At 43.9% G+C, this 27,819-nt stretch overlaps 2 protein-coding genes across 2 annotated transcripts in view; one reads left to right on the forward strand and one right to left on the reverse strand.

The window, feature by feature from the left end:
- Window positions 1-5,899, forward strand: part of LOC148902611 (transmembrane protein 163a) — a 23,803-nt gene extending 17,904 nt beyond the window's left edge. Inside the window, exon 9 of the mRNA XM_089012054.1 lies at window positions 301-5,899. Coding sequence (XP_088868180.1) covers window positions 301-361 — 61 coding nt within the window. The 3' untranslated portion in view covers window positions 362-5,899. The remainder of the gene's footprint in view (window positions 1-300) is intronic.
- Window positions 3,866-27,809, reverse strand: mgat5 (alpha-1,6-mannosylglycoprotein 6-beta-N-acetylglucosaminyltransferase). Its single transcript, XM_089011329.1, has 17 exons — window positions 27,551-27,809; window positions 22,928-23,314; window positions 22,123-22,287; window positions 18,186-18,262; window positions 17,375-17,464; window positions 16,902-16,973; window positions 16,478-16,639; window positions 15,727-15,896; window positions 15,087-15,221; window positions 14,015-14,148; window positions 12,418-12,551; window positions 11,303-11,452; window positions 9,141-9,287; window positions 8,950-9,066; window positions 8,263-8,337; window positions 7,157-7,314; window positions 3,866-6,782 (listed from the first exon to the last, which is right to left on the reverse strand). Exons 2-17 carry the CDS (start codon window positions 23,166-23,168, stop codon window positions 6,584-6,586), a joined length of 2,226 nt encoding a protein of 741 aa, XP_088867455.1. The 5' UTR covers window positions 23,169-23,314; window positions 27,551-27,809; the 3' UTR covers window positions 3,866-6,583.
- Window positions 27,810-27,819: the final 10 nt, after the last annotated feature.

Here is a 27,819-nt window from a genome sequence, read left to right on the forward strand (position 1 = left end):
TGCTCACACACAGAAAAACTTATCCTGTGACTGTAAAGTGACCTTTTGAAATAAATGAAATGTATTATTACTATTATTAGAAATGATCGCACATCAGATGAAACAGGAGAGGATCAAAGCGTCCTTTTCACCAATGGCTCAGGGAGGTCATGCTGAAATGGGCACGTCTGCTACAAGCTAAACGTTAAAAGTATACCCGAAACTGTAGCATCCATTGACAAAAAGAGATTGTCTCACATCTCCTTGCCCTACGTATATCCGCTTCAATTCCAAGCCGCGTCTTCATATTTCTCTTCACAGGCTGCTGCTGGACATGATCCCACGAGTGAGACAAACCAGGAACTACGAGCGCTTTGAGTGACGTCGTGCCGGCAAGCTCACAGTGGAGGAGATGTGGACTAAGGGAAGGGGGAAGGGTCTACGCAGCATCCCCCTTTTGAGACTCTGTGCCCATTCTAGCGTCTTTGAAGTGCAACGAGGATGTTTGGCCCTTCTAGAACGTAGCGTATATCTCAACTATCTTGCTGACGTCGATCATGAGGCCTCCAAATTTGAATAAAACAAGATGAGGCCGATCGGGTCACCGTTGAGTCGGCCCGCCGTAACTGGAAAGCGCGAGAACTATGTTGAAGTGCGGCTGAAATTTTCATTTTCACGCTGGCATAGGTGACTGTCATGGAATGTCGACATGTTTGCTGTTAATCTTGTTTCACCAGATCACCAAGGGTTTTGGGTTTTGGTAGAGTAGTGGAATACAAGTAGTTCAAATCCTCACAATTGTGTGCAACTATATACGCATTTTGAATAGTATTTGGATTCCATTAGAACTACGTGACAATAATTTCCAAATGTAGACTTTTGTTTTTCTACTTTCATTCCTTTCATCACTTTGCTGCTGTGAAATGTAAATTTCTCCACTGTGAGACTTATAAAGGCATATCCAATCCAATCCAATCCAAAAGTGACATTTTTAACCGATTGACGCCAGGCACGTTCATTTCAACACAGATAAATTCATTTTCAAATGCATTCATGCTGTTTCTTGCCAAATTAATAATAATTAATAATCATAATACATTTAATTTCTAAGCGCCTTTCAAAAGTCAATGACACTTCAGTCACAGGATTTCTTGTGTGGGTGAGCAGCGGCAGCCATACGCGCCAGCGTTCACTCTACCCGGAAGTAACACAGCAGTAAAGTTATGAAAGGAAGCGGATAATATTATCTGTGTTGGAACCTATTTGATACGCTTTGATTTTATTTTTCATTTGTATGAATTGATCTGTGCTCATGAACACGCTCGGCGTAAACGGGGTAAGACAAGGAAGGGTGTCAGTCATTTTTTGCCCGCGGTGTTCACACTATAATTGTGGTTTACAATTTGCAATTTTGCTTGGCATCGTGGCACTTTTTGCTTTGATTTGCTGGCCGAAGAAGATGATGTGGCGGGCCAGATTTGGCCCCTGGGCCTTGACTTTGACACCTATGGGGTTTAAACAACAAGCAGCCTCGCCAGACACGCCGCAAACTGACTTTCAACAGTCAAATCGTCTATTCTGCTGTCGTGTCAAAATGTTGAAAGCAGTCAGAGGCTTTTTTTTTCTTCCACGGAAAACAAAGTTTATTCCAAACTAAAATCCTGGCCCGCTTAGTCATTGAGAAATGACTAAGCGGGCACATTAAAATGAACAAAATCATTTTTTTTTTACAGATGGGCTCGTCTGAGCTCGAAGGTGACACTTGAAGAACAACATAAATCGAGATCAGCCGTTTCCTCCAACAAAAGGGGACATTTCCATTGCTTTGTTCTTCTTGAAAGGAAAGCATAATTCAACATTTATGTCTAATCATTCGAAAGATATATCTAATTGCGTATATTTGACCAATCGCTGAAAAGCTTTCTTCAGCCGTCAACTGTACTTCGTTAAAGGCGTCGGACGTTTCGCTCCTCATCCGAAAAGCTTCGTCAGCCGACTTGGATTGTTACCATGTAGGCTTAGTCATGCTGATGAGGTGATACCAGAGCAAATGGGGCAATCAGGCCATAGAACGTAATCAGACAGGACAAAAGAAGTCGTCATCTTAGCTTCAGGGAGTAGTCCACTGCTCCCCCTAACCTTGGAGCAGGGACATATCAAAGCAGAGCTGTGGCGCCGCCACCTCTTGTGTTGGCGGCGCGTGAGCACGCAGCAGCTCCCCTTTCTCACCCCCCAAATTGGCGTTTTCGTGTTTATTATGTTTAAGTCATAAGTGCCTTTCACACCGGGTCTGAGAGGATTAATTAAGAGGAGCAAATTCATCTGTGCTGTATGTCATGCACATTTGCATATTTGACGATAAAACTGACTGACTTGACATCAGGGATAGCTCCCAGCACAATTTTAGTTCGCTGATGAAGCTTTTCGAATGAGGCGCGAAACGTCTGACACCAACAAGAAGTAAAGATGACGGCTGAGGAAACCTTTTCATCGATGGATCACTTCTGTTACACAGACATATTTGACTAATGTCATAAAAACGGTGATTGCGGCCGCTTCCCCTTTCAGATGTGGAATGCTAGATCGATCTGCATTAAAGCCACGGTGGGAAATGTCAAATGGAGAGATGTATGCATGCATTTGACAGTTTTGAAAGGCGCTTATGAATGAAATGTATTATTATTATTATTATTATGAGGCTTGGTTGAAAGTATAAGGCGAACTGGACTGCAGCACAGTTTAACTGCACTCAACCGTCAAGGTTAACATGAGACGTCTGGGCTGCTCTGCTAAAACTACGGCTAAAACTCTTTTTAACCACTCATAACCGGCCAATCGCATTTACTTTACAGCGGTTGACTCAAGTTAAGGTCAAAAAATGTTAAGATTGTTGTTTCATTTGGCAACGTGGACGTCAGTGAACGACTACACAGAAGTGGGGCTCGCTTGGAACAAACAGCGGCAAACTAACAGTTGAATCCATTCCCAAAGTTTCCCCATACACGCATCAAAGTTACCAAATACAATGAGAATGATACAGATTTGGAATACGTATATATATATATAAAATTAAAATATGATTAAAGGCGATTTCAGACTAATTCACCAGACGGAACTCCAACAGCATCATCTGCTAATTTAAAACCGATTCTTTTCTTACAGACAAGCAATGCAAATCGTCAAACAGGCTTCTGATTGGCCGCCGCCGCCGAGTGTGCATAATCTCATTTGCATACTCGGCGGCACCGGCTGCCAATCAGAAATGAGCCTGTTTCGTGTGTCGGACGACACCGTGACTGAAAAGTCTACTTGCGAGTTTTGAAAGGTGCGGTCCATGCGGCTTGGAGCAGACGACGTCAAGCAAACATTGCATTGCGCGCCATGACGACAACTGGAGCAAAATCATCATCAGCAAGGGATATTTACCATCAATTAAGCAAGGGAGCATTCCTTCATTTTACAAAATTCTTTATACTTTTTTTTTTTTTTTGCGATGAGTTTCAGAGTTGTCTGCACGGGTGTCCGCTCACTTTTTCTCATGACTTTCAGACACTGCTTACTATTTTGACGATTTTGGATCGTGTGTTTTCAATTGGAAAGCATCACTTTCATTATTAACCCGCAACCCGGAATGGGATCATCAAAAAAAACAACAGAGTTTTTACGGCAAAAGCGGACGAGTTGGCAGATATGTTATCTGATACGGAAATGACTAAAAAGACGGAAACAATTAACAGTGTGACTATCTCTCCTCACATGTGCAACCTGCGTCAATGATTGCTGCAGTATAACGAGGCACATTTGCTTTAAAAAAAAGACATCAATGATAGGAATGAAGGTAAAGCACAATTGACAAACTATCCGTGAGTAATATCAGGCATGTAAGCAAGCATTGTTCTTGATATATTCCGACTACTGCGCCTCTCGGAGGAAAAAACAAAACAATGCTTCCCTCTGGTGGTGAAATGACATCTCTCCATAAATAAAAGACAAGCAATCCTCTTATAAATAAATCCAAGTTCAAGAGCAAAATCAAAGATAAACATTTGGGATAGAAAATAAATAGAAAGTCTAAAAGCCCCCGAGAAAGCAATGTACAGTGTTCAAATATAGTGTCGTTTGCAAATAAAAAGTAGTATGTAGTGCGCTTTGATCCATGTTTTAGAGTTTTCACCATTTCTTGGGATTTCATTTACGTCACGTTAAGTTAATGTTGAGGAAAAAAACGAAAGACCATTTTTCTGCGGGCTTTTGAGGGGAAACACATCCTGACAATTCACTTTCTTTCTAACCTCGGCTGGGCAGACCACCATCATCTGTCACGTCGCGTGACAATCATAAGTGTCCGTGATATAGCATGTCCTAAATCCACAAAGATCCTCCGTGTGACGCCGAACAACAAACGTGATGAGAAAAAAAGAATAAATGAGAATAATCCCGGTCCCTCCACACGGAGACAGCAAGGCAGTTTTAGCACCACGACCAGGGACTCGTACTCCAACCCATCCGATTCAATTATGGGCAGAAGTTGCTGATGATGTGATCGCTTCAATCGGGTGTGTTAAGAGTGGGGCGGGACCTCAAACAGCCATCCCTTGTTTTATGGCGGCCGATGGGGACCGGGAGCCGTCGGTCCATCGATGAAAAGGCTGTCGTCTCTACTTTGAAGATGTCGGACATTTCGCTCCGCATCCAAAGAGCTTCATCAACAAACTAAAATTGTGCTGGTGGCTCTGGTCCTATATATTCAGGCAACATCCAACTTACGACCGCCACTTCCAGACCCAATTTGTAACATTTTTACTCTATGCCTGGCGCCGCAACACGTACGACAATTTTGGCCAGGCAGCTAGCATGCAAGCAACCGTATGATGGCAACAGAGGGGGGGGGGAGTTTGCCAGTCATTTAGCCAAGAGTCTCTATTCAACCATTTGTAAGTCGGATGGAACCTGTATATATACACACACATATAAGGTTAGACGATGGTTATCCCCTTATAGCAGGGCCCTTTCAGAGCAGAGGTCTTGCACCGCCGCCACCTCTCTCCATCAGGGATATTTATAGGGCCATATGGTTACCAGCACGACTTTAGTTAGCTGACAAAGCTCTTTGGATGAGCAGTGTAACGTCCGACACCTTCAAAGAAGTACAGATGACGGCAGAAGAAACCTTCTCATCGCTACAGCCATGTCCAAAACCTCGGAGTCGTTGGGCATTTTTTTTTTTTGAACTATTTTTTGTCTTGGGGGGGAAAAAAAACAACCCGTCGATGCATGAAAATGGCCATCGTAGTAGCAGGGGATGACTGTCCGGATCTCAAGGAAGCGTAGTTCCGTATCCCTTGTGTGAAAGCATTCCTACAAACTACTGGCCTCTATTTCAGTCCACTTGACATTTTTTTTATCTTACATCATAGATATTCTTCAATTAAATGTGCAATTTGTGAAATGGGGAAGGGAGACTTCCATGGCAAAGATCTGCAACTCCACATTTCAGAAAATAAGAATACAAATCTAGATCTCTATACAATAGTGTCTTTTCATGACTTGAGTACTTACAGACCTTTGTTACAGTGTCAAACTAGCCATCTGTTTAGCACGGGTGTGGTAGGGAGGGGGTGATCGGGGTGATCGGGGTGGGCTGGGAGGGGCCTTCCAGTGTAAATCGACCTAAAGAAAAGAAAAAGCCTCAGACTTAGCAGGGAAAAGGCGCCGAAGTTGGGTTAGCTGTGAACGTAGGACAGTTGGCTTGCTTGCTTGCTTGCTTGCGTCCAAGTAGACTCCCTCGTGTTGATTCAAGTCATGTATCATCGCTTTCCGTCCATCCCAGCAGCGGTTGCTTCTCTTTAAAGGACAACCCACACCATTTGTTTTGCTTTCCTAACTGACATCAGAAAAACGTTACATAGCATCTCAAATAAAAACGCAGGCTGTTATTTTTAGTCAAATGCAAAACCAAACCAATGAAAATGACGGAAAGTGACCCAAAAGTGCCACAAAATGAGCTCGGAAACTGGCAAAATTGAGAAAGTCCCGCCCCCTTGTTGGTGACGTCACGCCAGGAAAGGCCTTCACAAACCGCCTTGCTCCAGAATCAAAACAATGGCTCCATCTTGTGCCTTTTCTGGGCGCTACGTTGGAGTCAAGACGGCTCGAATTGATACGGAAGGACTTCTTGAATCCATTGCAAACATGGATGCTTTCCTCTTCACAACTATTGGAATCCTATTCATAAGCAGATGAGTAACGAGAAAGCATCTTCTCCCAATCTGAAGCCATTGTTTTGATTCTGGAGCGAGGCAGTTTGTGAAGGAGTATCCTGGCGTGACGTCACCAACAAGGGGGCGGGACCTTCTGAAACTCATTTTGAAGTAGTTTTGGGAAGTCATTTTGATTGGTGTGGTTTTGCATTTGGCTCAAAATATCAGCCTGCGTGTTTTGGGCTATTTTCGATGCTATCAAACGTTTTTCTGATGTCAGTCCGGGAACCAAAAAAAATGGCGTGGGTTGTCCTTTAAGCAGTGGGCAAAAGGATAAATAGAAGAAAGGGTTTTGAGTTGGTCCGTCCAAAATGAGGCGTCCAGCCGGAGGTCCTCGGCCGCCGCTATAGGCAGCTTTTGCACAGCGCCACCTGGCCTTTCATGTAGTCACGGCAGGGGCAGACGCGCTTGAGCGATTGGTGGGCGCCGGCGCAGCTGAAGAGAAGCAAGTCGGACTGAAAGACGCAGTGGTGGCCGCTGTCGCTGTAGGCCGGCGCCGCCGTGTCGGCGCTCGACTCCACCGTCTGGCAGTCCACGCCCAACCTGGTGGAACAATTCACAATTGTATTGATAAAAAATAACATCTAATAAAATAATAAAAGAAAATCAATAAAAAAGACAATAAAATATCATAATAAAGTGATAATAATAAAAAGAAAATAAAAGACAAAAATATAAAACAAACAAAAATGTGCTTTAACAACATCTGAAGCTGTAACAAAGCGCTAACGTGAACAAAAGGCAAATACCGCCCCCTTGTGTAAGGGAAAAAAAAACATTGCCGGAGGTCTGACCAGCGCTTTATCGTCACCCCGCTGGCAAGGAAAACCAAAACCCAAAGACGTGTTCGATTCCCGACTAAATTTGGCAATAGCGGTTGCAGAGCAGTGCCGCTAATCGTGTTGCTAGTTGCTCACCTGGCCAGGTCTTTGTCCTTGTTGAGGTGTTGAAAGAAGGACGGCTCGCAGATGAGCTGCTCTTCCTGACACACCTGCTTACAGGAGCGGCCCGGCTCCGCCATTTTCACCTGCAGCGCGCTGAGCGGAGGCCACATCACTTGACCGTGACAAAAGTCCTGACGCCACATCACATCACGTCACATCACGTCAGAAGATCGATCACATGAGTAGCCTCATACGTGTGCCCCGTCCGTCCGTCCGTCCATCCATTCAAGTGAAAACAACTTTTTCCTTTTGCTTACTCAAATGCCAAAGGGAATCGAGTCGGGAGTGATCCCTTGGCTTACGAACTTAATTGCTTCCCAGACAGAGTGCGTAAGGCCAAAAGTGTGTATCCCAAACATTCATTTCCCACAAGAAACCATTAAAATGAGAATAGTCCGTTCCCAGGTCCCCATAAAACATCATTTTCTACTTTCTCATTTTCTAAGCCTTAAAACTACACACAATATACTTTATTTTATTTATCATAAATGTGCTATGGTATTATAATGGAAGAAATAAACTGTACTGTATAATAAAGTGGTTTGATTGACCTCGGCGATGGTCGTTGATGGCTTGATGGAATGGAGTGGCCGGCCGCTTTCCTCAGCATTGCACACTTGAGGAATTCTGAGGAATGATCATTTGACCTCATCAATTGTGTTGTGTTTAGTTGGGTTGATAGCTTTTTGCCTCAAGTGTGCAGTTGGCTTGCGCGGGTTATTTGTGGAGCCTGATTGATGGGATATTTTAACCTTGCAGTACATCTGTGTAAGATCTCAGTGGTACAGGAGCGGTCCATCGATGAAAAGGTTTCTTCAGCCGTCATCTGGACTTCTTGGAACAAGTTCAGATGACGGCTGAAGAAAGCTTTCCACCGATTAACCTTGCACCACCTGCCCTCACTGCTGCGTTCTTGACCGATCACGTGGCTTTAACCGAAGACCGGGGGCGGGCCATTTTCTTGTTGGGAGAACAGGCTCGCTCGTATCCCCAAAAATAGTTGGTATGCCAAGGTAAAATGTTCATCAATTTGAAAAGTTTGTAAGCCAAGGGCTTGGTAAAGCGAGGGATGACCACACCTGGTTTTGGATGAAGGCGTTGACTCTCTGCAGCATCCCCTCACAGGTGAACTCGAATGGCAAATAAGGTTCAATCTGTTCACACAAAATAGAGACACGTTTACAATTGGGTCCTTTGAGGGCGGCTAATTGACAAACGAGCCCTTTGTTTCTCTACCACCAAATAAATCAGCCGCAGGAAAAAAAAAAAAAAAAAGAAAGAAAGAAAGATACATAAAAATCAGCGACGTCGTGCTGGGAGGCGGATGGGGGAAGAAATATGCAAAGGCAAGCTGGAGCCTGCTGGACTCTGGAATCAGCATGTAGAAAAAGGCTCTCACAAATAAACGCCAGGGTTTCGTCATTGTACAGAGCGGCGGCGGCGGCAGACGCAAGACCGTATGGATCTCCTTTCAATGCCAAGTAAAAGAAAATAATCAGAAAACAAACAAATCAATAAGAAAACAAACTAATACATTCAATATAAAAGGAAAAATAAAATACATGAATAAAAAAATATAAAAAGAAAGAAAATTAAAGAAAAAAGAAAAAACACAATAAAATAAAAAATAAATAAAATGGGAAAATAAAATTCAAAAATAAAATTGTTATCTACAAAAAGTTTGAAAGTACACGGGGGGGGGGGGGGTGCACCTTCTATTTAGCGGCAAATACAGCGGTTTTGTAAAAGACATTGGATGGTTGTACCTTCTGGCTGAGGATGGAGCGGATTGCTCTTTCCACTTGGGCGGGATTATCGATGTCAACGGTCCACACGTGGGGTTGCCCGATATAAACCTCAGCGTAGGGATGCTGAGACGTCAGCTGAGCACACGGAAAAGCAAAGCGAAGTGAAGGAGCTGCTGCTGCCAGCTAAATGGCCAATGTCAAAGTGTCACCTCTCTGAGGGTGGGCTTTCCCTTAAAGAAATCCGTGTTCTTGCTGCTTTTGGCTGGCTTGAACTTTGGGTTGAGGAAGGCGCAGCCGTTGGCGATGGCCTCCAGGGGGGCGGGGCCCTCGTAGGGAAAAGAGAGACCCACAAACAACTGCAACACAAGTCAAACGCGGAGCAAAAACCCGCACTTTAGGAGATTACACAAAAGAAAAACATAAGAAGAACAAGGATGACTGACGTGACGTCACGGAGGGAACGCCCCTGACCGAGAAAGCGACACGCAATGCATTTTGGGTACTTTTTTTCATCTTGATGGCGAAATTAGAAGGAAAACGACATAAATAACGCAATGGTGAATCCTTGTGTGTCGCAGCCAATGGCGGTAACACGCATAAAGATGTAAGTTGACACAAATTCCCAGCGGACAAATCAGCACATTTCCAACCGAGCTTGTGCGCCATCTTGTGCATTTTATGGGCGCTACATTGGAGTCCAGACGGCTCCAATTGTTACGGAAGGACTTCTTTAAATCGATGGCAAACATGGATGCTTTCCTCTTCACAACTATTTGAATCATATTCATAAGTGGATGAGTAACAAGAAAGCATCTTCTCCCAATCTGAACTCTCTGAAGCCATTGTTTTGATTCTGGAGCGAGGCAGTTTGTGAAGGAGTATCCTGGCGTGACATCACAAACAAGGGGGCGGGACTTTCTGAATCTCTCCTCAGTTCTGATTTCATTTTGTGACAGTTTTGGGACACTTGAAGTCATTTTTTATTGGTGGCCTGCGCCTTTTGGCTATTTTAAATGCTATAAAACGTTTTTCAGACGTCACTTAAGAAACAAAAAAATGGTGTCGGTTGTCCTCTAAGAGCTAAAAGAGTGTATTTTGAACAACAGGGGGCAGCAAATCACACCACTTCCGCTCCATTAAAGATGTGTTGTGTAAGAAAGAGCCGCCCGCCCGCCCGCCCGCTCACTCGCCCGCTCGGCAAAAGCTTTTCAACCTTGGGGAACAATCAAGCTCTATTTATAGGGACTCACGAGGGGAGGGGGAAACTAAAAGCCCCGAGAGACATTGAAAGCGCCACCAGCTGAAATATCAAAGGCAGGCCCCACCCCTTACCACCGTTAGCTCTACAGCGCTGAATGATGAAGAATAATAATACAGTTCATTTCGAAGCACCTTTCAAAACTCTTTACAGTCACAGGATAAGTTTTTTCTTTCCGTGGGTGAGCGGCGGCAGCCACTCGCGCTAGCGTTCACGCCACTCCAAAGTAATTTAAATAGAATGCAAGCTAGCTAGCGGATAGATAGCTAGTGAATAGATAGCCAATAGCTAGCAAATAGATATCTAATAGCTAGCAAGCCAGCTAGCTAGCGAATAGATAGCTAATAGCCAGCGAATAGATAGTAATTAGCTAGCAAATACAGAACTAATAGCTAGCGAATAGATAGCTAGTAGCCAGTGAATAGATAGCTATTAGCTAGTGAATAAATAGCCAATAGCTAGTGAATAGATAGCTAAGAGCTAGCAAGCTAGCGAATAGCTAAAAGCCAGCGAATGGATAGCTATTAGCTAGCAAATAGATAGCTAATAGCTATTTGATATAAGCTACAATATAAACTAGAACAGATAGCTATCTATTATTCGTTGACTAATAGATAGCTAGGTAGCTAGCTGGCTAGCTAGTTAGACAGCTAATAGATATCCAATAAATAGCTAGCTAGGTAGCCAGCAACGGTGACCCCCGTTCAACCGGGAATAACTCCAATTTTCAAAAGCAAGTGTTTTGTAGTGACCTTTCGGATGACAAATGGCATCGCTTCCTGATCTTATTGTGACTTTTGTGCAAAATGTTCAGATGAAATGACGCCAAATGTGGCCGGTTACGACCGCAGACAAGACATCTTTGCTCAACTTTTGACCTTTCGGTGAATTTTAACGGCTTCCTCGACTTCCACTCGGACTCCATCTCAACGTCAACATGAACCCTTTCACACCTGACCCATCAAAGAGGAGACAGAAAATTTCCCTGATGGAAATTAGCCAATTAGCCCGGGCAGTGCACGAAAGAAGGAGGACAGCAATGACCTTGTTGACAGTCGTTGACAGCTGAACATACTGCCAAATGTCTTTTTTGGGGTGGGGGGGTGAGCTAACCTTAGTTTCTCGGAGGAGAAACTGCAAGTCTCGTCCACTCAAGATGCCGTGGTTCCTCACGTAGCTTGGGAGGTGGACAGTGCCGGTGCCGTGCACGGTGCCGTGTACTTCCATGTAGCTGTGGATGATGTCAAGGTATTTTTTCTTGTCCTAAGACGCAACAAAGGGGACGGTGGAGTTCAATCAGGACATGTCAAGCTAACTAAAATCCACTTCATTTCATGGCAACGGACGGGATCTCTCTTAACTCATTCACAAATGTCTTCGATATATGACGTCCAGTCCCATTCCAGAATTTGTTCTTTCTTGTTTGGGTGCCGATAAAGCGCTGGCCTTGGGCTCTGGTAATGTTTTTATCTTTCCACAAGGGAGAAGCTTTTCCCCTTTTTCCATGTTAGCGCTTTATTCCAGCTTCAGCTGTCGTTAAAGCGCTATGTAAACCAATATGGATGCATTGTATTGTATTTTGGACATCCGCCCCCATTTCAAGCTTATCTAACGGCACACCCATATCATTTATGAATTAACCTTTTTTTTCCAGATAAAAGAAGAAAGTCTAAGGACATTGAATGTTTATGTAGTCCTAAAAGTCAGTGGAGCCTGTAATTTGAGTGACAATGACAAAAACCCTGGCACCGGAATGGACACATTTTTGCACGTCTGGCAGTGAAAAGACTTGGAATGCGGCATGACAACAGCCAAACAAAGTAAAATAAAAAAGATTGCAAATACAAACATACAAGAAACTGCACTGTGATAGAGTTACGTACGGCGATACCTTGGCTTATGAACTTAATTGGTTCCCAGACAGAGTGTGTAAGGCAAAAAGTGTGTATCCCAAAAATTAATTTTCATAGGAAACCATTAAAAGGAGAAAAATCCGTTCACAGGTCCCCATAAAACAAATAAAAACTAAGCCTTAAAACTACACAAAATAGACCTTATTTCATGGAAAATAAATGTGCTATGGTATTATAATTAAAATAATAAACTGTACTATATAATGAAGTCATTTATTAGTTAGTTGACTGAAACGTCTGACAAAAGATTGTCCAAAAGGGTTTCGAGCACTTACAGATGTGGAAATGGCTTTCTGTGGGTTTGTTCCGGCCTACCTTCCAGAAGTTGTCAACCTTGCCGTAGACGAGAGACTGATTTTGTCTCTTGACGTCATCGATGTGTTTGATGTCACTGGCATTAAGGTGCTGCTCCACCACAAAGCCCAGGAAGCTGTTGTCTGGCGTGTGAGCTGAAACATATCAAAAGAGGAAAAACACGGTTTGATTTTCAACCAGTTTGACCTCAATAAGTTAAGTTCTTCTTCTTCATTGATTGTTCTTGTCTGCCTCAGATATACGTCTTTTGACACGTGGTCAGAAGCTAACGTCTGCACAGATGAAGGCGTCTGCGTAGCAACGACGCTATTTCGGCACCCTGGGATTGTGTGTCCCGTTTCACCTTGTGGAATAATCAAGGGGTCCGTTTGGAGAGGAAGGATTCCGAATAAAACATCTCAAAAAAGACTTTATCAACATGGCGGGGATAGTGCTAGTTAGGGGCCTCAATCTGCAGTACATATGCAGCAGCTAAAAGCTAACAGCCCCTCGTTTGACCACGGTGAGGTTAACATCAACAGCGAAAGAAAAGAAATGGTTTGAAAGGGGAAGCTATTTTTATAAAACAGCAAAACCTTTCACTAAATCACCACGGTGGGGTGAGGTTTAATTTGGGTCGTGCTTTCAACAGACGTCTTAGATCGAGTGAAGAGTTAAAACATAAAGACAAAATAGCTTGTATTGATGTTGGCAAAGAATCCACGCGATGCTTTGAGCTCCATAACGTGTTCCTGTTTGACTTGTAAAACGGTGTTTTTGGCACTTTGTCAAAGAGGGTAAAGTGTCAAGCTGAAGGCAATTTTTCCTGTGTGGACTTGTTGACTGGAAGGAAGGGTGCCTTTTCCATCCAAGTCTTACGAGCGCGGTGAAAGGTCGTCTTTACGCTGCACGTGATTACGCCAGGGTGGCTGGCGTGCATTGTCTCTCTGTTTGAAATTCCACTCCCCATTTGGACATCCGAGCCATACTACGCACAGTGGAGCCTTTTAGCTGCGCTGATTTCAGGAACGGCTGTGCTGGTTACACTGTGACAAATCGCACAACAAATAACAACATCAGCGGCTTTGATTTGTCAAATGATTGCCTTTGGGAGTGTCCGATTAGGAGTGGCGTGGCTTTATGAAGGCGCATGAACATGGCTTGTGAACGCTTTCCAATATCCACGTGCATGTGCACAGAACAAAGAAATACCTTTAGATATGTGTACTGATTATCTTATCAATGGATAACAGTCATTAGACATGATTTATATACACATTGGACACTCATTTATCGCGGGAGGTACGTTCCAAAAATAGCCCGGGATAGGTAAAATGCGCCAAGTACAATGTAGTCAGCTTTATTTATATATATATATATATATATATATATATATATATATATATATATATATATATATATATATATATATATATATATATATATATATACACACACACACATTTTTGCACATCTGGCGGTGAATTAGTTAATATACAGACACTCTGCGTCAAATTTTCAATTCCTGACTAAATTTGTGAATGGCAGTGAACGCTTGAAAGCACTCGGCTGTCCGTATATGAGAAGTCGTGGCGTTGAAGCCTTTGTCGTGACTTACGAAACATGGTGTTGAACTGCTGAGGATTGAGATTCCACTTCCCCCACGGCGTCTTGTGACCTTTGGACTGGGCATAATGGGCATGATTGAACTCCGGTTCTGTTCCAAAGGAATCCAGCACCCTCAACATGCACCTGCGGTGTGACAAAACAAGTTTAGTGCGCCAAACATACGTTATCTAACACTCATTTCAATCAATGCTACTTAACCTGTGCTGGGTTCTAAGAGGTGGGCATAGATAGTAACATGAAGTGATCAAGCATAGGGCCATTGTGATTTGGACAGTAAGTGAAAATGAGTCGACTATACTTAAGGGACAACCGACACCATTTTTTGTTGTTGTTTGTTTGCTAAGTGACATCAGAAAAACGTTTGATAGCATTGATAGAGATTAGACAGAATAAGAAGTGATCCTATTTCAAAGTTTCATGCCGTTATATGTTTAGTCAACATGTGTGACTCGATTGAAGCGCAGACAACCTGAGCTCAATCGAAATTTAACAGACACAGCGAGTTCAACTGTCTGCTTCATGGAGGAGATCTGGCCTAGGACAGAATTTAGGACTTCACCAAAGTTATTTACGACTTGAACGTCCTGCACAGGAAGAGCTCATTAGCCAGCTTACACATTTATCAGCTCACGGAAAAGACAATGTTTTCTTGCTTACAGCTGTTGAAGCTCAGACCGTTCCAGGGGCGTGCTAGTCTAATCAAGAAAACTACGTTTTACTCAGGTATCACTTCAATTTGCATATCCTCTCCATAAATTTAGCCACCGCTACTTTTTAAAAGATTAGTCCAACTGAAGATTGTGTCTTTTGTCTTGTGTCACATTCTTTGTTATTTAGTTTTTTGTTGTTGTTCTTTTGACTCCGAGACGGTGCCGCAAGAGCGGCTGCCTTGACAGCAGCTTCAGTATTTTGTTTTTCTACTTCTTCCTTTCCTTGCATCACTTTGCTGCTGTAAAAAGTCGATTTCTCCACAAGGCTAATGCGAATCCGACATGGGGTGACGAGTTGGCAAGTAAAAATCAACCCTTTGCTCTCCGAATGTCGAATGGAAAACTACTTACTGATAGTGGACCCATGAAGGACCGAGCGTTTTCTTAAACTGGGTGAGGCCCACAATGTCGATGTAGATGAGCTCAACAATCTTGTCACCCTGAGTGGGGCAACTCGACTTATTGCCCATCACTCGTCGCATGATCCTGGACAGAAACGATTGCAGTCATTTTGGACAAACCGGGGCTCATTTTCTCGTGGGCCAAATGCGGCCCGTGATCAATTTTCATCCGGTCCGCAGCCTCCGTCATAAAATCATTTCATTGTCTGTCCCGACAGCAAGTCGAATCGAGACATTGGCTAGTAGCGCTGTTAGCTAGTAGCTGGCGAACGGATGGCCGTTCGCCGGCGAGTGCCTAGCGGGTGGCTGGCCATTAGCCAGTGAATAGATAGCCAATAGCTAGCGGATAGCTAATAGCTAGCGAAGAGATAGCTATTAGCCAGCAAATAGATAGCTATTAGCTAGCGAATAGATAGATTTGTATTTTGGGGGTGGGGGGCTTCTGGTGTTTGTTTCATTTACACAATTTTTAGGGATGTTCATTGTTTGGTCCGCCATTTTGTTTCATGCCTCAAGTACTAATAGCTATCTATTTGCTGGCGAATAGCTATCTATTAGAACCGAGACGTCGGAGGTTTGACTATACTTACTCTTTGAGCTCGGCCAGGGAGGCAGAGATCCGGACATCGTGACCAAGGAGGTAAAGCGCGGTGATGAGATCGCTCCACTGGACTAATTCGCCTAACGGGCCGCCACTGAAGGCATTTTCTGCTATTTTGAAGCCAGACTCCTTGGTCAGCAGACCCAAATGCACCAGGATCTGGTAGAGGGGAGAAAAATGGACCAGGCCAGGTTGCCACTCAGCGATGACATCTCCAAGCAAATGTGGCAGTACAAGTGTGGGCCGCAATGGATCGCCAATGACATATCAAAAGCAGAAGACTTCAGGGAAAATGTTTTGGCATAGCTTGATAGCCGACTGCACGGTCCCCGACCAAACGTTGGCTAACTGAGCACTATCTAAGGCATCTGCGGCTACACTGATTACTTCTATTGTCCTGCCTGAGTATGAGGTCTACGACTGGCCTGATTGCCCCATTTGCTCTGGTATCACCTCATCGGGATAACCTAAACAGTCTATTGTACGAATGATCCAAATTGAACCTCACCCCACCATGGCGATTTTTAGTCAAGGATTTTGCCGTTTTATGAAAATAGCTTCTTTTATTGCCCTTTCCAAAGAGTCAGTTTGTGTCAGGAAAATCACGTTTGCTGAAGGGGTTCTTCAGAAGCAAAGTCAATTTTTGGAAGAGATAGCTACGGCAATATAATCATGTAGACAACCGAAAGCCCCCCCCCCCCCCCCCCACCACCACCATTGCTCCAGGCGACGGCAGCTACCTTCTTTCTCCTCCGTTTGGTCAGGTTCTGCTTGGCGGCCAATGATCCGATTGCACGGACCCACGGCTCGGCCATGCGTTTGATCCGAAGCGTCATCCAGCGGAATTCCTCCCGTTGAGACATGACGCGGTATAACTCTTCCAAACCGGTCCGGACATCTGCCTAAACACATGACAAACAATCTCGTCAAGAAAATAAGAGTAAACAATGGAACACATATCCGTGTGTATTATACGTGGGCGTTTAGTCGACTTTGGGATTTTTCTTGACCTTATTGTGCACTCTGAACCCTTGCGATCTTTGGAACTTCTAATTAATCCGTGGCTCTTCAAGCCACGGATTAATAAATAACGGAGGCTTTTGTAAGCCATTTCACCTTCATGCGGATGACTCATTTGACGAGTGAAGTGAGTGGCAGAGCTACCTGGCCTCGCCTATCCGTGTCTTCAGTCAAGCGCTTTGTCCTCCAAGGCAGATGCGGACACCAGTTCTCCACCTAACACCAAAAAAAAAAAAAAAAAAAAAAAAGATGACTTGCAGGTCCTGAAAACAAGCATTCACATTTGCAATCACACCCAAAGAGCGTATTCAATTCATTTCAAATTATATTGTTACAGTTGCTGCTATTGCTATTATTACTTATTTTTCTCAAACAAGCACAAAAAAACAATAAACAACATCTGATAAGAAGAATGTGTTTGTATCTGTTTGCATGATTGAATGAAAAGCAAACATGCAAAGAATGATTTCTTTTTAGTGAATGAAAGGCAAAAAGGCACAGATTTATTGAGGTGTTATTATTATTATTATCATCATGATTTTTTTTTTAAAGATTGTTTTGCGGTCATTAACTGGGTTGAAAAAGCTTGCTGTCATGGTTCCAATGTTTGTACTCACCTCACTGAGGTAAATGAAGAAGGAACACGTGGAGCCGTCCACACCATAATTGGTGTAACACGAGTCAGAGCGCCACATTTCCTTCATCCACTAAAATCAACAATTGAAGAGGTCAATCATTTTCTTGACTCGGATGAATCTTTCTTACACAAACTAAAAGGAGAAATATGCTCAGGTTTTTTTCTTTGTTATATTTGACTTCTATCAATATAATACAATACATATTGATTGCTATGGCGCTTTTACAAGAGCTAAAAATGATATTCTGGCAAAATTGCATTTGTGCAAATAAGAATTCAATGAAATAATTCATGATGAGCTGCGCCATTTTGGAAGAAAATACCATACATCACAGACCCAAACTACCTAGCTAGCTATCTATGTGCTATCTATTAGCTAGCTAGCTAACTTTCTATCTATTTGAGTGAATGCTGTCGCATGTGGCTGCTGCTGCTCACCCAAAGAAAAACTTATCTTGTGACTGTAGTGGTATTCAAAAAAAAATGTTACCTGAAGTTATTTTTGAATAATAATAATAAAACATTTCATTTGTAAGCGCTTTTCAAAACTCTCAAGGACACAGGATGTTTTTTTGCGGGTGAGCCGCGGCAGCCAACGCGCCTTTCGATAAGGTACAGTCCACCACCCCAAATCTGCATCGTCTGCTTCTGCGTGTGGTGTGCAATACAAACTCTGCTTTGACTTCAACATTTCCAAGTGAAGGTTAGTTTGCAGCAAGATGAAATGATCATTCGTATCGCAGTGACATTCACCTCTCAAGAAGGTGTTTTCCGTGCGGACTTCATTTTACCTTCAACTTGGCCTCGCAGTGTGGAAATCCATCCAAAGGGGGCAGCTCACACTTCTCCTGGGCTCCATTCAGAAGATCTGAGGTGGAGAATCGAGATGATGGCAAGTGAGAGAGAATCAATACGGTCAAGGGGATTGGCTACAAGTCCTTTGGATTTTCCAATGAGAGACACATTTCAGCTTTGGACGAGCCGTGGTAATATTCTCAGAATCCGTGCAAGCGAATACGGCAGATGGATAAACAATCATGGCTTAAAAAGGAGATAGTTTGAACTCATTCACTGCGAGACCATGTGCAAAAAATATGTCCGCTCCGTTTTTGTCATTGTCACTTGAATTCCAGGACACACAGAATATTGACTTTTAGGACCACATCAACATTGAATACAGAGTTAGAAATCTTAGACCCTCTTCTTTTCATTCCTAAATGATATGGATCTGGAGCCAGTCTCATTTGAGCTTCAAATGAGACTGGCTGTCCAAAATACAGTGATACCTGTAACGGCCTACGGTGAGTGATTTTTCGATGGATCATCTATATGTCACCCATTATAAAGGTTAAATGGAAGCGTTTTACAGTGATACCTTGGCTTACGAACTTAATTGCTTCCCAGACAGAGTGTGTAAGGCGAAAAATGTGTATTCCAAAAAATAATTTCTCATAGGAAACCATTAAAATGAGAATAATCCATTCCCAGGTCCCCATAAAACATCATTTTCTACTTTCTACTGCCTTAAAACTACACAAAATAGACCTTGTGTTATGTATAATAAATGTGCTATTGTGTTGTAATGGAAGAAATACACTGCCCTGTATAATAAAGTGGTTTTATTGACCTTTGTGACCTTTGTCGTTGATGGCTTGGTGGAATGGAGTGGCCGCTTTCCTCAGCATGAAACACTCGATGAGGAACGTAGCCTTCTTCTTTCACCATCTTGAGGAATGATCCCTTGGAGGCGCTTTCTCTGCCATCATTTTACCTTGTTCCTCATCAACTGTGTTCTGTTTAGCTGAGTTGATAGCTTTTTGCATCAAGTGTACAGATGGCTTGTGCGGGTTATTTGTGGAGCTTGATTGATGGCCTACGTGGTAACGATCTAAGAAGTCTGTTGTACGCACGATGCAAATTGAACCTCGCACCACCATGGCGATTTAGTGAAGGGTTTTGCTGTTGTATAAAAATAGTCAAGGGGAGTAAAAGAAGCTCTTTTGCAAGCAGCAAAATTTTAGTTTGCTGACAAAGCTTCTCGGATGAGGAGCGAAACGTCCTACACCTTGAAAGAAGTACAGATGATGACTGAAGAAAGCTTTTTAATCGATGGATGGACCACTCCTGTACGACTGAGAGCTTACACTCTTCTTCTTCTTTTCCCCTACAAGGGGTCGCCACAGCAAATCAGTGTCCTCCATCTTCAGAGGTTTGTTTTGGCCAAGCTTTTACGTCGGATGCCCTTCTGAGAGCTTACACAGACGTCTTAATGACAGAATTATCCAAACGACGAATGCATTAAAAACAAGAACAGCACTCGGACGTGAAAAGACGGAGGAGGGGTTACTTTGGAAGAGCAGAAAAACCAAAACAGATGAGATCATTCAAGAAGATGAGGTCATCTAAGATTTGGCCAAGTTAAACTCATATTGAGGACATCTGCTTGATATTAAATGTGGTTTGCTTTGTTATTCTCCTGTGTTCCTGTGACACAAAGCAGCTGCTGTACAGAAGCGAAAGCTTCCGCTTCAAATAATCTGGAGGATCTGTGCTACCAGCTTTGGAGAAAGATCCTTCTTCAAACATCATCTTGGTTTCATGTCATCAGGGCGCCCGCCCCCAACCTAATACAGAAGCGGTGACAAATACTCACTGGAGACGTTTGCCTCATATTGTCGCAGTGCTGCTTGTAAATATGCATTGCAATAAAACGTTTGGTTTCCGTTTCCTGAAGGACAAGTTCAGCCGTGAGAAGCAAATCTGTCTGCTTGACTCGAGACGTTACGGCAACAGTCATTAAGTGCAAACGTTGTGAGGGGGAAGGAAATGAAGACTTGGGAGCTCTGTTGCTGATCTTATCTAACTAACTCCAATCGTGAAGAGGCAATAGAAGCTTATAGCATTCGAGACAGCTACTTGACTTGAGGGAAGACGTCCACCCAAAGACATATTAAAGGACAACCCACACCATTTTTTTCTTTGCTAACTGACATCAGAAAAAACGTTTGATAGCATCTAAAATAGCCAAAACACGCAGGCTGATAGTTTTAGTCAAATGCAAAACACCAATCAAAAGGACTTCAAGTGTCCCAAAACTGCCACAAAATGAGCTCAGAACTGGACAGATTCAGAAAGTCCCGCCCCCTCGTTCGTGACGTCACGCCAGGACGTCTTGCCTTGCTCGAGAATCAAAACAATGGCTTCAGATTGGGACAAGATGCTTTCTCGTTACTCATCCAGTTATGAATAGGATTCAAATAGTTGTGACGAGGAAAGCATTAATGTTTGCAATCAATTAAAGAAGTCCTTCCGTATAGATTGAGCCGTCAGGACTCCAATGTAGCATCACAGAAAATGAACGAGATGGCGCACAAGCTCTGTTGGAAGTGGGCTGATTTGTCCGCTGGGAATTTGTCTCAACTAGTATCAAATAGTAGTCTTGGTGCAACACACAACCATTCACCATCGCATGTTTTCCTTCTAATTTCGCCATCAACACTGTGTTTTCAGACCAAACAAAATACCCAAAATGCATTGTGGGACTTTCTCAGTCAGGGGCGTTCCTGACGTGACGTCACGTCAGGCATCAAGTCGAAAACAAGACTTTATGAGTATTGAGTGCGAGGTCAAATCTAGCTATCTGCGGTGGAATCTTTGTCAAATGCGCTCAGTAGGTCATGAATGGCTATGTCCCCTGCCGGCAGTAAAAGACAATCTTGCCGTGTTCGAGCATTTGTCCACAGTATCTCTGACAACGGGAGAAGGATTTTAAAACAAGAGCAGTTCAGGGACAAAAGAAATGTTGCTTTGGGCCACTCATTTCCAAGCTCTGACTCACGTTTCACTCATTTTCCACTTTTAGAGTAAGCTGCAGAAATGTGACTCAAGACGGGGTTGTGTCGTGCGACCGAGGAAATGATCGTCGGGGGAACTGAAATTGGGCCGAGGAAAGTCATTGATCGACTAACCCATTTTACATCTGAATCAGAAGCATCTTGATTGCCCAGGAATGCGTCTCCGCTAGAACACTAGTGTCATCGTTAAAAAAAATGGCACTACACAGTTATATTTGAGAGGGAATGGCTCGGGGGAAGAAGCTGGAAAAGGTGGTGGGCGGCGTGCGGAGGGTCCAGTAGGATTTTCCCCGCCCTTGATTCGATTCTTGCAGTGTGCAAGTCCTCAAGAGTGGGTGCCAATGATTGACATTGCATTCATCTTCCTGAGAAATGTTTCACTTCCTCTCAAGGGCCTGTAGTGAGGAAACATGTATTTCCTGTAAATGCTGCAAGAGAAATGCAGCTTAGGGGGGTGGGCGCGGGCGGGGGCAAACCCAAAATGACCTGCCAAACTTGAATTAGGGAAAAGGCAACGTTACGAGTATATGAGCAGAGGGAAATTGGAGTTCGACTTGACGACAGTGACAGCTGTTTAAATGCGGTTTGAGCAATCAAGTCGTTTGACATTGACACGCTGAGAAGAACATACGTGACAGCCAATATCACTTCATTATAAAAAGTCACCAGAAAGCTGACAGAAATTCACTTCAACATCAGAATCAGAACATCAACATTCATGAGACGGGCACTGTATTTGAAACAATGTTGGCTGGTAAAATTCCAGGAGCGTATTGTACAAAATTGCAAGAGCTTGCTTGGCAGCCTGTCTACTTTTTCACTATTGTAATCGGGAAATAAGCCTTGCTCACAATCAATCGGGTGTGAGACATACCCGCCACATTGACCTTTTCGGGATTGTTGGAGTTGGGCGCGGACGTGCCGGAGCCGTTGGTCGGATTACTTCCCGTGCCGTTGTAGATGTTGTCAACTTTCGACTCCAGCTTGGTCAGCCTCAGCATGATGTTATCCAGCAGCACTGCGAGGGTCTTCTTTAAGTCTGGAACCAACGGCCATCGGTTACTTTACTCACTCAAAGAATACATCAAATAGCCTATCTTGCGCTGCATAAGTTGTGCTCTGTACTATAAAAAATGTCAATTCATTCATTGAAAAATGAATGTTGATATCCTTTTGGATGCAGGTCTTGTTTGGATGCGAGGAAAAATTACCTTATTTTACAATGGCGCACCCCCAAATGAATGGTGTATTTTCAAACTTTTCCCATATATAAGGCGCACCAGACAATAAGGAGTACCTTCAATGAATGAAAAAAAGTTTTCCAAATATAGTATATAATAACCACCATATATAACCACTTTATTATACAGTACAGTTTATTTCTTTCATTATAATACCATAGCATTTAATATACATAAAATAAGGTATATTTTGTGTAGTTTTAAGGCTTAGAAAATTATGTTTTGTAAGTAGAAAATGATGTTTTATGGGGACCTGGAAACGGATTATTCTCATTTTAATGGTTTCCTGTGGGAAATTAATTTTTGGGAGACACACTTTTCGCCTTACACACTGTCTGGGAACCAATAAAGTTGCTAAGCCAAGGTATCACTGTAAAACGCTTCCATTTAACCTTTATAATTGGTGACATATAGATGATTCATCGAAAAATCACTCACCGTAGGCCGTTACGGTGCCAACATAAGGTCCATCCATGACACTTTGGTTCTCCTCAGCTAGTGCCTTGATATAACGCTTACTGAGGTCCAGGATCTGTTGCCGGAGCATGGCGCTGTTTTCATGGCCGGCTCGCTGCTGGATGGTGAAGTGGAGCAGCATCATGCCCCAAATGAAGCCAAAGCTGACCAGGAAAAAGCCCAGCTTTTGGGACGACAGCTTCCACAAGAAAGGTGTAGCCATTTCTCACTAGATAGCGAGTGAGGAGTCTGTGGTTAAACGCCAGCTGCAATGGGTCCAGGTGGAGATCAGGTGGGGCGGGAAGCCATTGTTGAGGTCCTCACTACGTTGATGACAACGTAGCTTCTCAGGTTTCAACCTTCTTCATTCTACAGAAGAAAAACAGAAGGGGGGACGGGCTGGTTAGTTGATTGTTGGGATTGTCCATCAGGAACGTCGATGAAAAGGTTTCTTCAGCCGTCATCTGGACTTCTTTGAAGGTGTCGGAAGTTTCGCTTCTTATCCAAGAGGCTTCCTCAGCGAACTAAAGTCTTACTGGTAGTATCGGCCCTATATATAAATAGTATATATAGATCCCTATATAGGACCAATCACGTGGTTTTAACCGAAGAATGGGGCCGGGGAATAGAGGACAAAAACAAGTCGGCGGGGGGTCACCCTGTATAATGAAAAATGACTAGGGTCCCATGAACTAAAATAGGCCACGTTAAGAGCTTGTTGTAGAATAACGCCGTGTAGATGATAAAAGTGCTCTCAATGCAGGTTTTGGCATGAATTATGCAGCAGCTATGAGTGACTATCTATCTATTCTTCAGCTGGCTACAAATAGGCTTGCCTGTCACAGAGGCTGATGTGTGTCTCATGTGAATTCACAACTCTTGCCTGGGGAGAAGTGGTTTAGATAACACTCAACTGTTAATCAGCAATTTAATGCCCATCAAACAGTTAGAACTCCCCAGTTTCATTTGGAGGCCAGAAACGCAATCAAATATAGCGCTTCAACAAAATGGAACCAGTGGATGTTAGACAATGCGGCAGACATATGCTAGAACATCGTTGAAACTATCTAGGGGGGGGATCATAATATACATGAAAAAGGGGTGTTTCTTGGTCTTACTAGATCAGGGGTGGACAAACTTTTTGACTGGTGGGCCACAATTAGAGTTTGGGCTTAGGGTCAGGGGTAAGGCTTAAGGTTGATGCTAAGGTTAATGCTAAAGTTTGGAAAGTTTGCTAGGATTAGGGGTGAGGGTTCAGGGTTAGGGTTCGGGATTAGGGTTCTAACATTTGCCAGAGGGGCCGGGCCAGGAGCATGTGGAGGGAGGGTTTGGGCCTGATATACTAAATGCAGTGTGTACAAGCCATGTAGCACAGTAAGAATACTACAACCAAATTAATTAACTGTCTTTCAAATGAGAACAATAGCCCTTGTCACTTCATACATTTGTCTCAAGGAATATGCAAGCGATGGCATTGACATACGATGTCGCAGATACTGGGTGGAGGAAATGGAAATACGTCCTTTCAAAGAACACGCGCACTGTGATTTATCAAGATTGTGTCTGTTTTTAAGGTTGATGGTATGCTTAATGCTAAGGTTTGGAATCTTTTGGAAAGTTTGTTAGGGTAAGGGGTGAGGGTTCGGGTTAGGGTTTGGTTTGAAGGGCATCCGACGTAAAAGCTTGGCCAAAACAAACATGCGGATCAAACCTCGAAAGATGGAGGCCACTGATTTGCTGTGGCGACCCCTTGAAGGGAAAAGCTTGCCCAAAGGAAAAGAAGAAGAAGAAGAAGACTGTAACTGTGGCGTCACCGGTGCGCGCCGCAGCTTTAATGTCTTTCTTTCAATTCTTTGATCTCCTTGATGGGCATATCGCACGCTTGAAAATGGTATCAAAGCAGCTGTCGTGGGACAGAGACAATCAATCAGACTCATCTCGGACTCACAGACTCAAAGAGACTTGCAAAGACCCGCGCGGCTCATGCCATCACGGCACGACCTTCTCGACTCCACGCCACGATCAAGCTCTGCGCGTCACCTGCCTGGAGATCTGACAACGAACCTACTTACAAATAAAGACAAACATCAAACTCTTTATAACCATTCCTCTTGACATTTTCTTCCTACTTTGTCCTTTTGTGCTGTTAAGACGCACCGGGGCGCCACGACGATACCCCCCCCCACCTCTTTGCAAGATTTATTTCGTTACTGGACAGGAAACCGACAAATTGGTGCTGTTTTTCTTCAGCCGTACTTCTTTGAAGGTGTTGGATGTTTCGCTTCTCATCCAAGAGGCTTCGTCAGCGAAATAACATTTTGCTGGTAGCTCTGGCCCGATATATACGTAAATACGTAGGCAGCCGTCAGCAAGTGCTCTCATGAGCCTTGCTTTTTTGTTGTTTTTGTCTTGTTATTGTGTTTTCTTTTGTCACTTTGTGTTGTTGTGCGTCGTGTGGAACGGATACGGATTGTTTTTCAGCATTTTTGGCCACGACAATCATCAAGGAGAAGACTGCTGAGCGGTTGCGCCTTTTCGGCAGCACGGATATGCCAGTACTGTTTTTCAATGGGAGGAATGTCTGAGCCATTTGACTGTCATCGCTGGACACCAGAGGGGGCCATTGTGCTTTTTTGCGCCTGTAATGGACAGCATCTTCACAGCCCCGCTTTGTTCAGCGGATAGGTCGGTGCTGTTGGTCAGTCTGCGGTTGGTCAAATGACTTCTACTGAGCGTCGTTTACAAAGATTCCAGCGCATTTAGCTATATTTGACCTTTTAAGACTGCCGCTGAATATTCAGGAAGTCTTGTTTTCGAGTTGATGACGATGCCCAAAGTGACGTCACGGAGGGAACGCCCCTGACCGAGAAAGCGACACACACAATGCATTTTCGGTACTTTTTTTGTCTGAAAACACCGTGTTGATGGCGAAATGAGAAGGAAAACGACATCAATAACGGCATGGTGAATCGTTGCATGTGCCAGCCAATGTCGGTAAGACGCATAAAGAAGGTGTAAGTTGACACAAATCAGCCCATTTCCAACAGAGCTTGGCCGCCATCTTGTGCATTTTATGGGCGTTACATTGGCGTCCAGACGGCTCCAATTGCTATGGAAGGACTTCTTGAATTGATTGCAAACATTGATGCTTTCCTCTTCGCAACTATTTGAATCATATTCATAACTGGATGAGGAACAAGAAAGGATCTTTTTTCCGAATCTGAACTCTCTGAAGCCATTGTTTTGACTCTGGAGCAAGGCAGTTTGTGAAGGAGTATCCTGGCGTGATGTCACGGACAAGGGGGCGGGACTTTCTGAATCAGCTCATTTTGTTGTTTGACTAAAAATATCAGCCTGCGTGTTTTGGGTATTTTAGATGCTATGAAACATTTTTCTGATGTCAGTTAGCAAACAAAAAATGGTGTCGGTTGTCCTTTAATATTTTCTTTCTGCAGGTTTGGCTTACATTAGCTAGCTGGCTATCTATTAGCTATCTATTCGATATCTGTTAGCTACCTGGTTGGCTGGCTATCTATTAGCTGGCTGGCCATCTGTTAGCTCTCATCACATAACATATGCGACAGTTTATCATGAGAATGTATGAATGAAATGGCTTGTGATATTCTTGTCTGATTCAATGCCAGCCAGCTGAAGCCGGAAAACGAATGCAGGGTGTCATGAAGATCCAGAGGTGAGCTGGCACTTTGTCAAAAGTGCTCTTTCAGCCGCCCAAGCCTTTGGGATTAGAAATCCGGGGCGAAAAAGGAGCTTTGCTTCACAGGAGCCATGGCTCACTGGCAACAAATCATAGCAAGGCCGTGTGTATTTGTATTTGTGTCTATGTCTGTGTGTGTTGGGTTCGCTTGCAGAGGCATAAGGAGCAATTGGTTGTTTTTTTTTTTTTTTTGTAATCAATCGTCAGTGACTTATTGACTCATTAACTGGCAGACGATATGCAGGAATGTGTCCGCTGACTTCGTTCGTGGTTTGGTCACCCCTATTCCTAAACCTTAACCCTAACTGTAAAACATCCCAACCCTAACCCCCTAACCCTCACCGCAAATGCTCTGATCTTACCGTGAAATGGGCATCTCTTTCCCGACATTGCATCACATTTGGAATACTTCTTTCATTAGTGTGCATCAAAATATGATGCGAGAGCTCAGGGTGACGCTCCGGAAAAACTCGACGCCGACCCCGAGCGGCAACGATATGATCTATTAATATTCCCTGCGATAAGACGCTAGTGCGGGAGAACAATGTAAATAAAAGAGGCTAGGTTAGCAGGTACACCTGCTGTCCAAACACAATGAGACGCCGAACAGACGTCTGCACTGACGGGCAGCGAATCGAAGCGGCTTTCGTGACGCGACGTTCGCTCGACGGCACTAGGCAGCCCGTTTTGGTGGTTGCAAAGGCGTGCCGGGTCGGCTTTCGGTGGTCGAACACAAATGTTCGAGGCCGAGGCTGCAAGTGGCCTCTGAAAGGTCCGAGGCTGCAAGCGGCCTCTCTCTGGTCGACCGCCGTTCACTCCCGTGAACAAACCACGAACGAAGTCAGCGAACGAACGCGCAAGGAGCAAATCGAGGAGCGTGTCGAACTTACCCCGCGCGTCAATTGGGCTCGGGAGTCCATTGCAAAGGGGCTTCGAACGAAGCATCCATAAAGAAGGGCTATGCCGACGAGAGTCGTGAATTGGCCGCCTGTCTCGCGCGCACGAGCCTCGGCAGCTCGCGCAACCCGCGAGAAGAAAAAAAACAAACGAACAAACAAACCCAAAAAAATCCAGTGAAATAGCGATGTGTCGTTCGCGAACGAGCCGGATCTCTGAAGTGAACGAAGAGAGACGGTCCCTCGAACACGGAGACGGAAAA

The sequence above is a fragment of the Hippocampus bargibanti genome, linkage group LG01, assembly GCF_051943395.1.
Source record: "Hippocampus bargibanti isolate YZ-2025 linkage group LG01, ASM5194339v1, whole genome shotgun sequence".
NCBI classification, from domain to species: domain Eukaryota; kingdom Metazoa; phylum Chordata; class Actinopteri; order Syngnathiformes; family Syngnathidae; genus Hippocampus; species Hippocampus bargibanti.

Excerpts from the sequence above, each read along its gene's own strand:
- mgat5 (XM_089011329.1), bottom strand. The coding sequence starts at position 23,168 with ATGGCTACACCTTTCTTGTGGAAGCTGTCGTCCCAAAAGCTGGGCTTT. Across the intron at positions 8,338-8,949 it reads GCTCCATCCTCAGCCAGAAG|ATTGAACCTTATTTGCCATT; the intron begins GTACAACCATCC and ends TTGTGTGAACAG. Across the intron at positions 7,315-8,262 it reads ACGCCTTCATCCAAAACCAG|GACTTTTGTCACGGTCAAGT; the intron begins GTGTGGTCATCC and ends ATGTGGCGTCAG.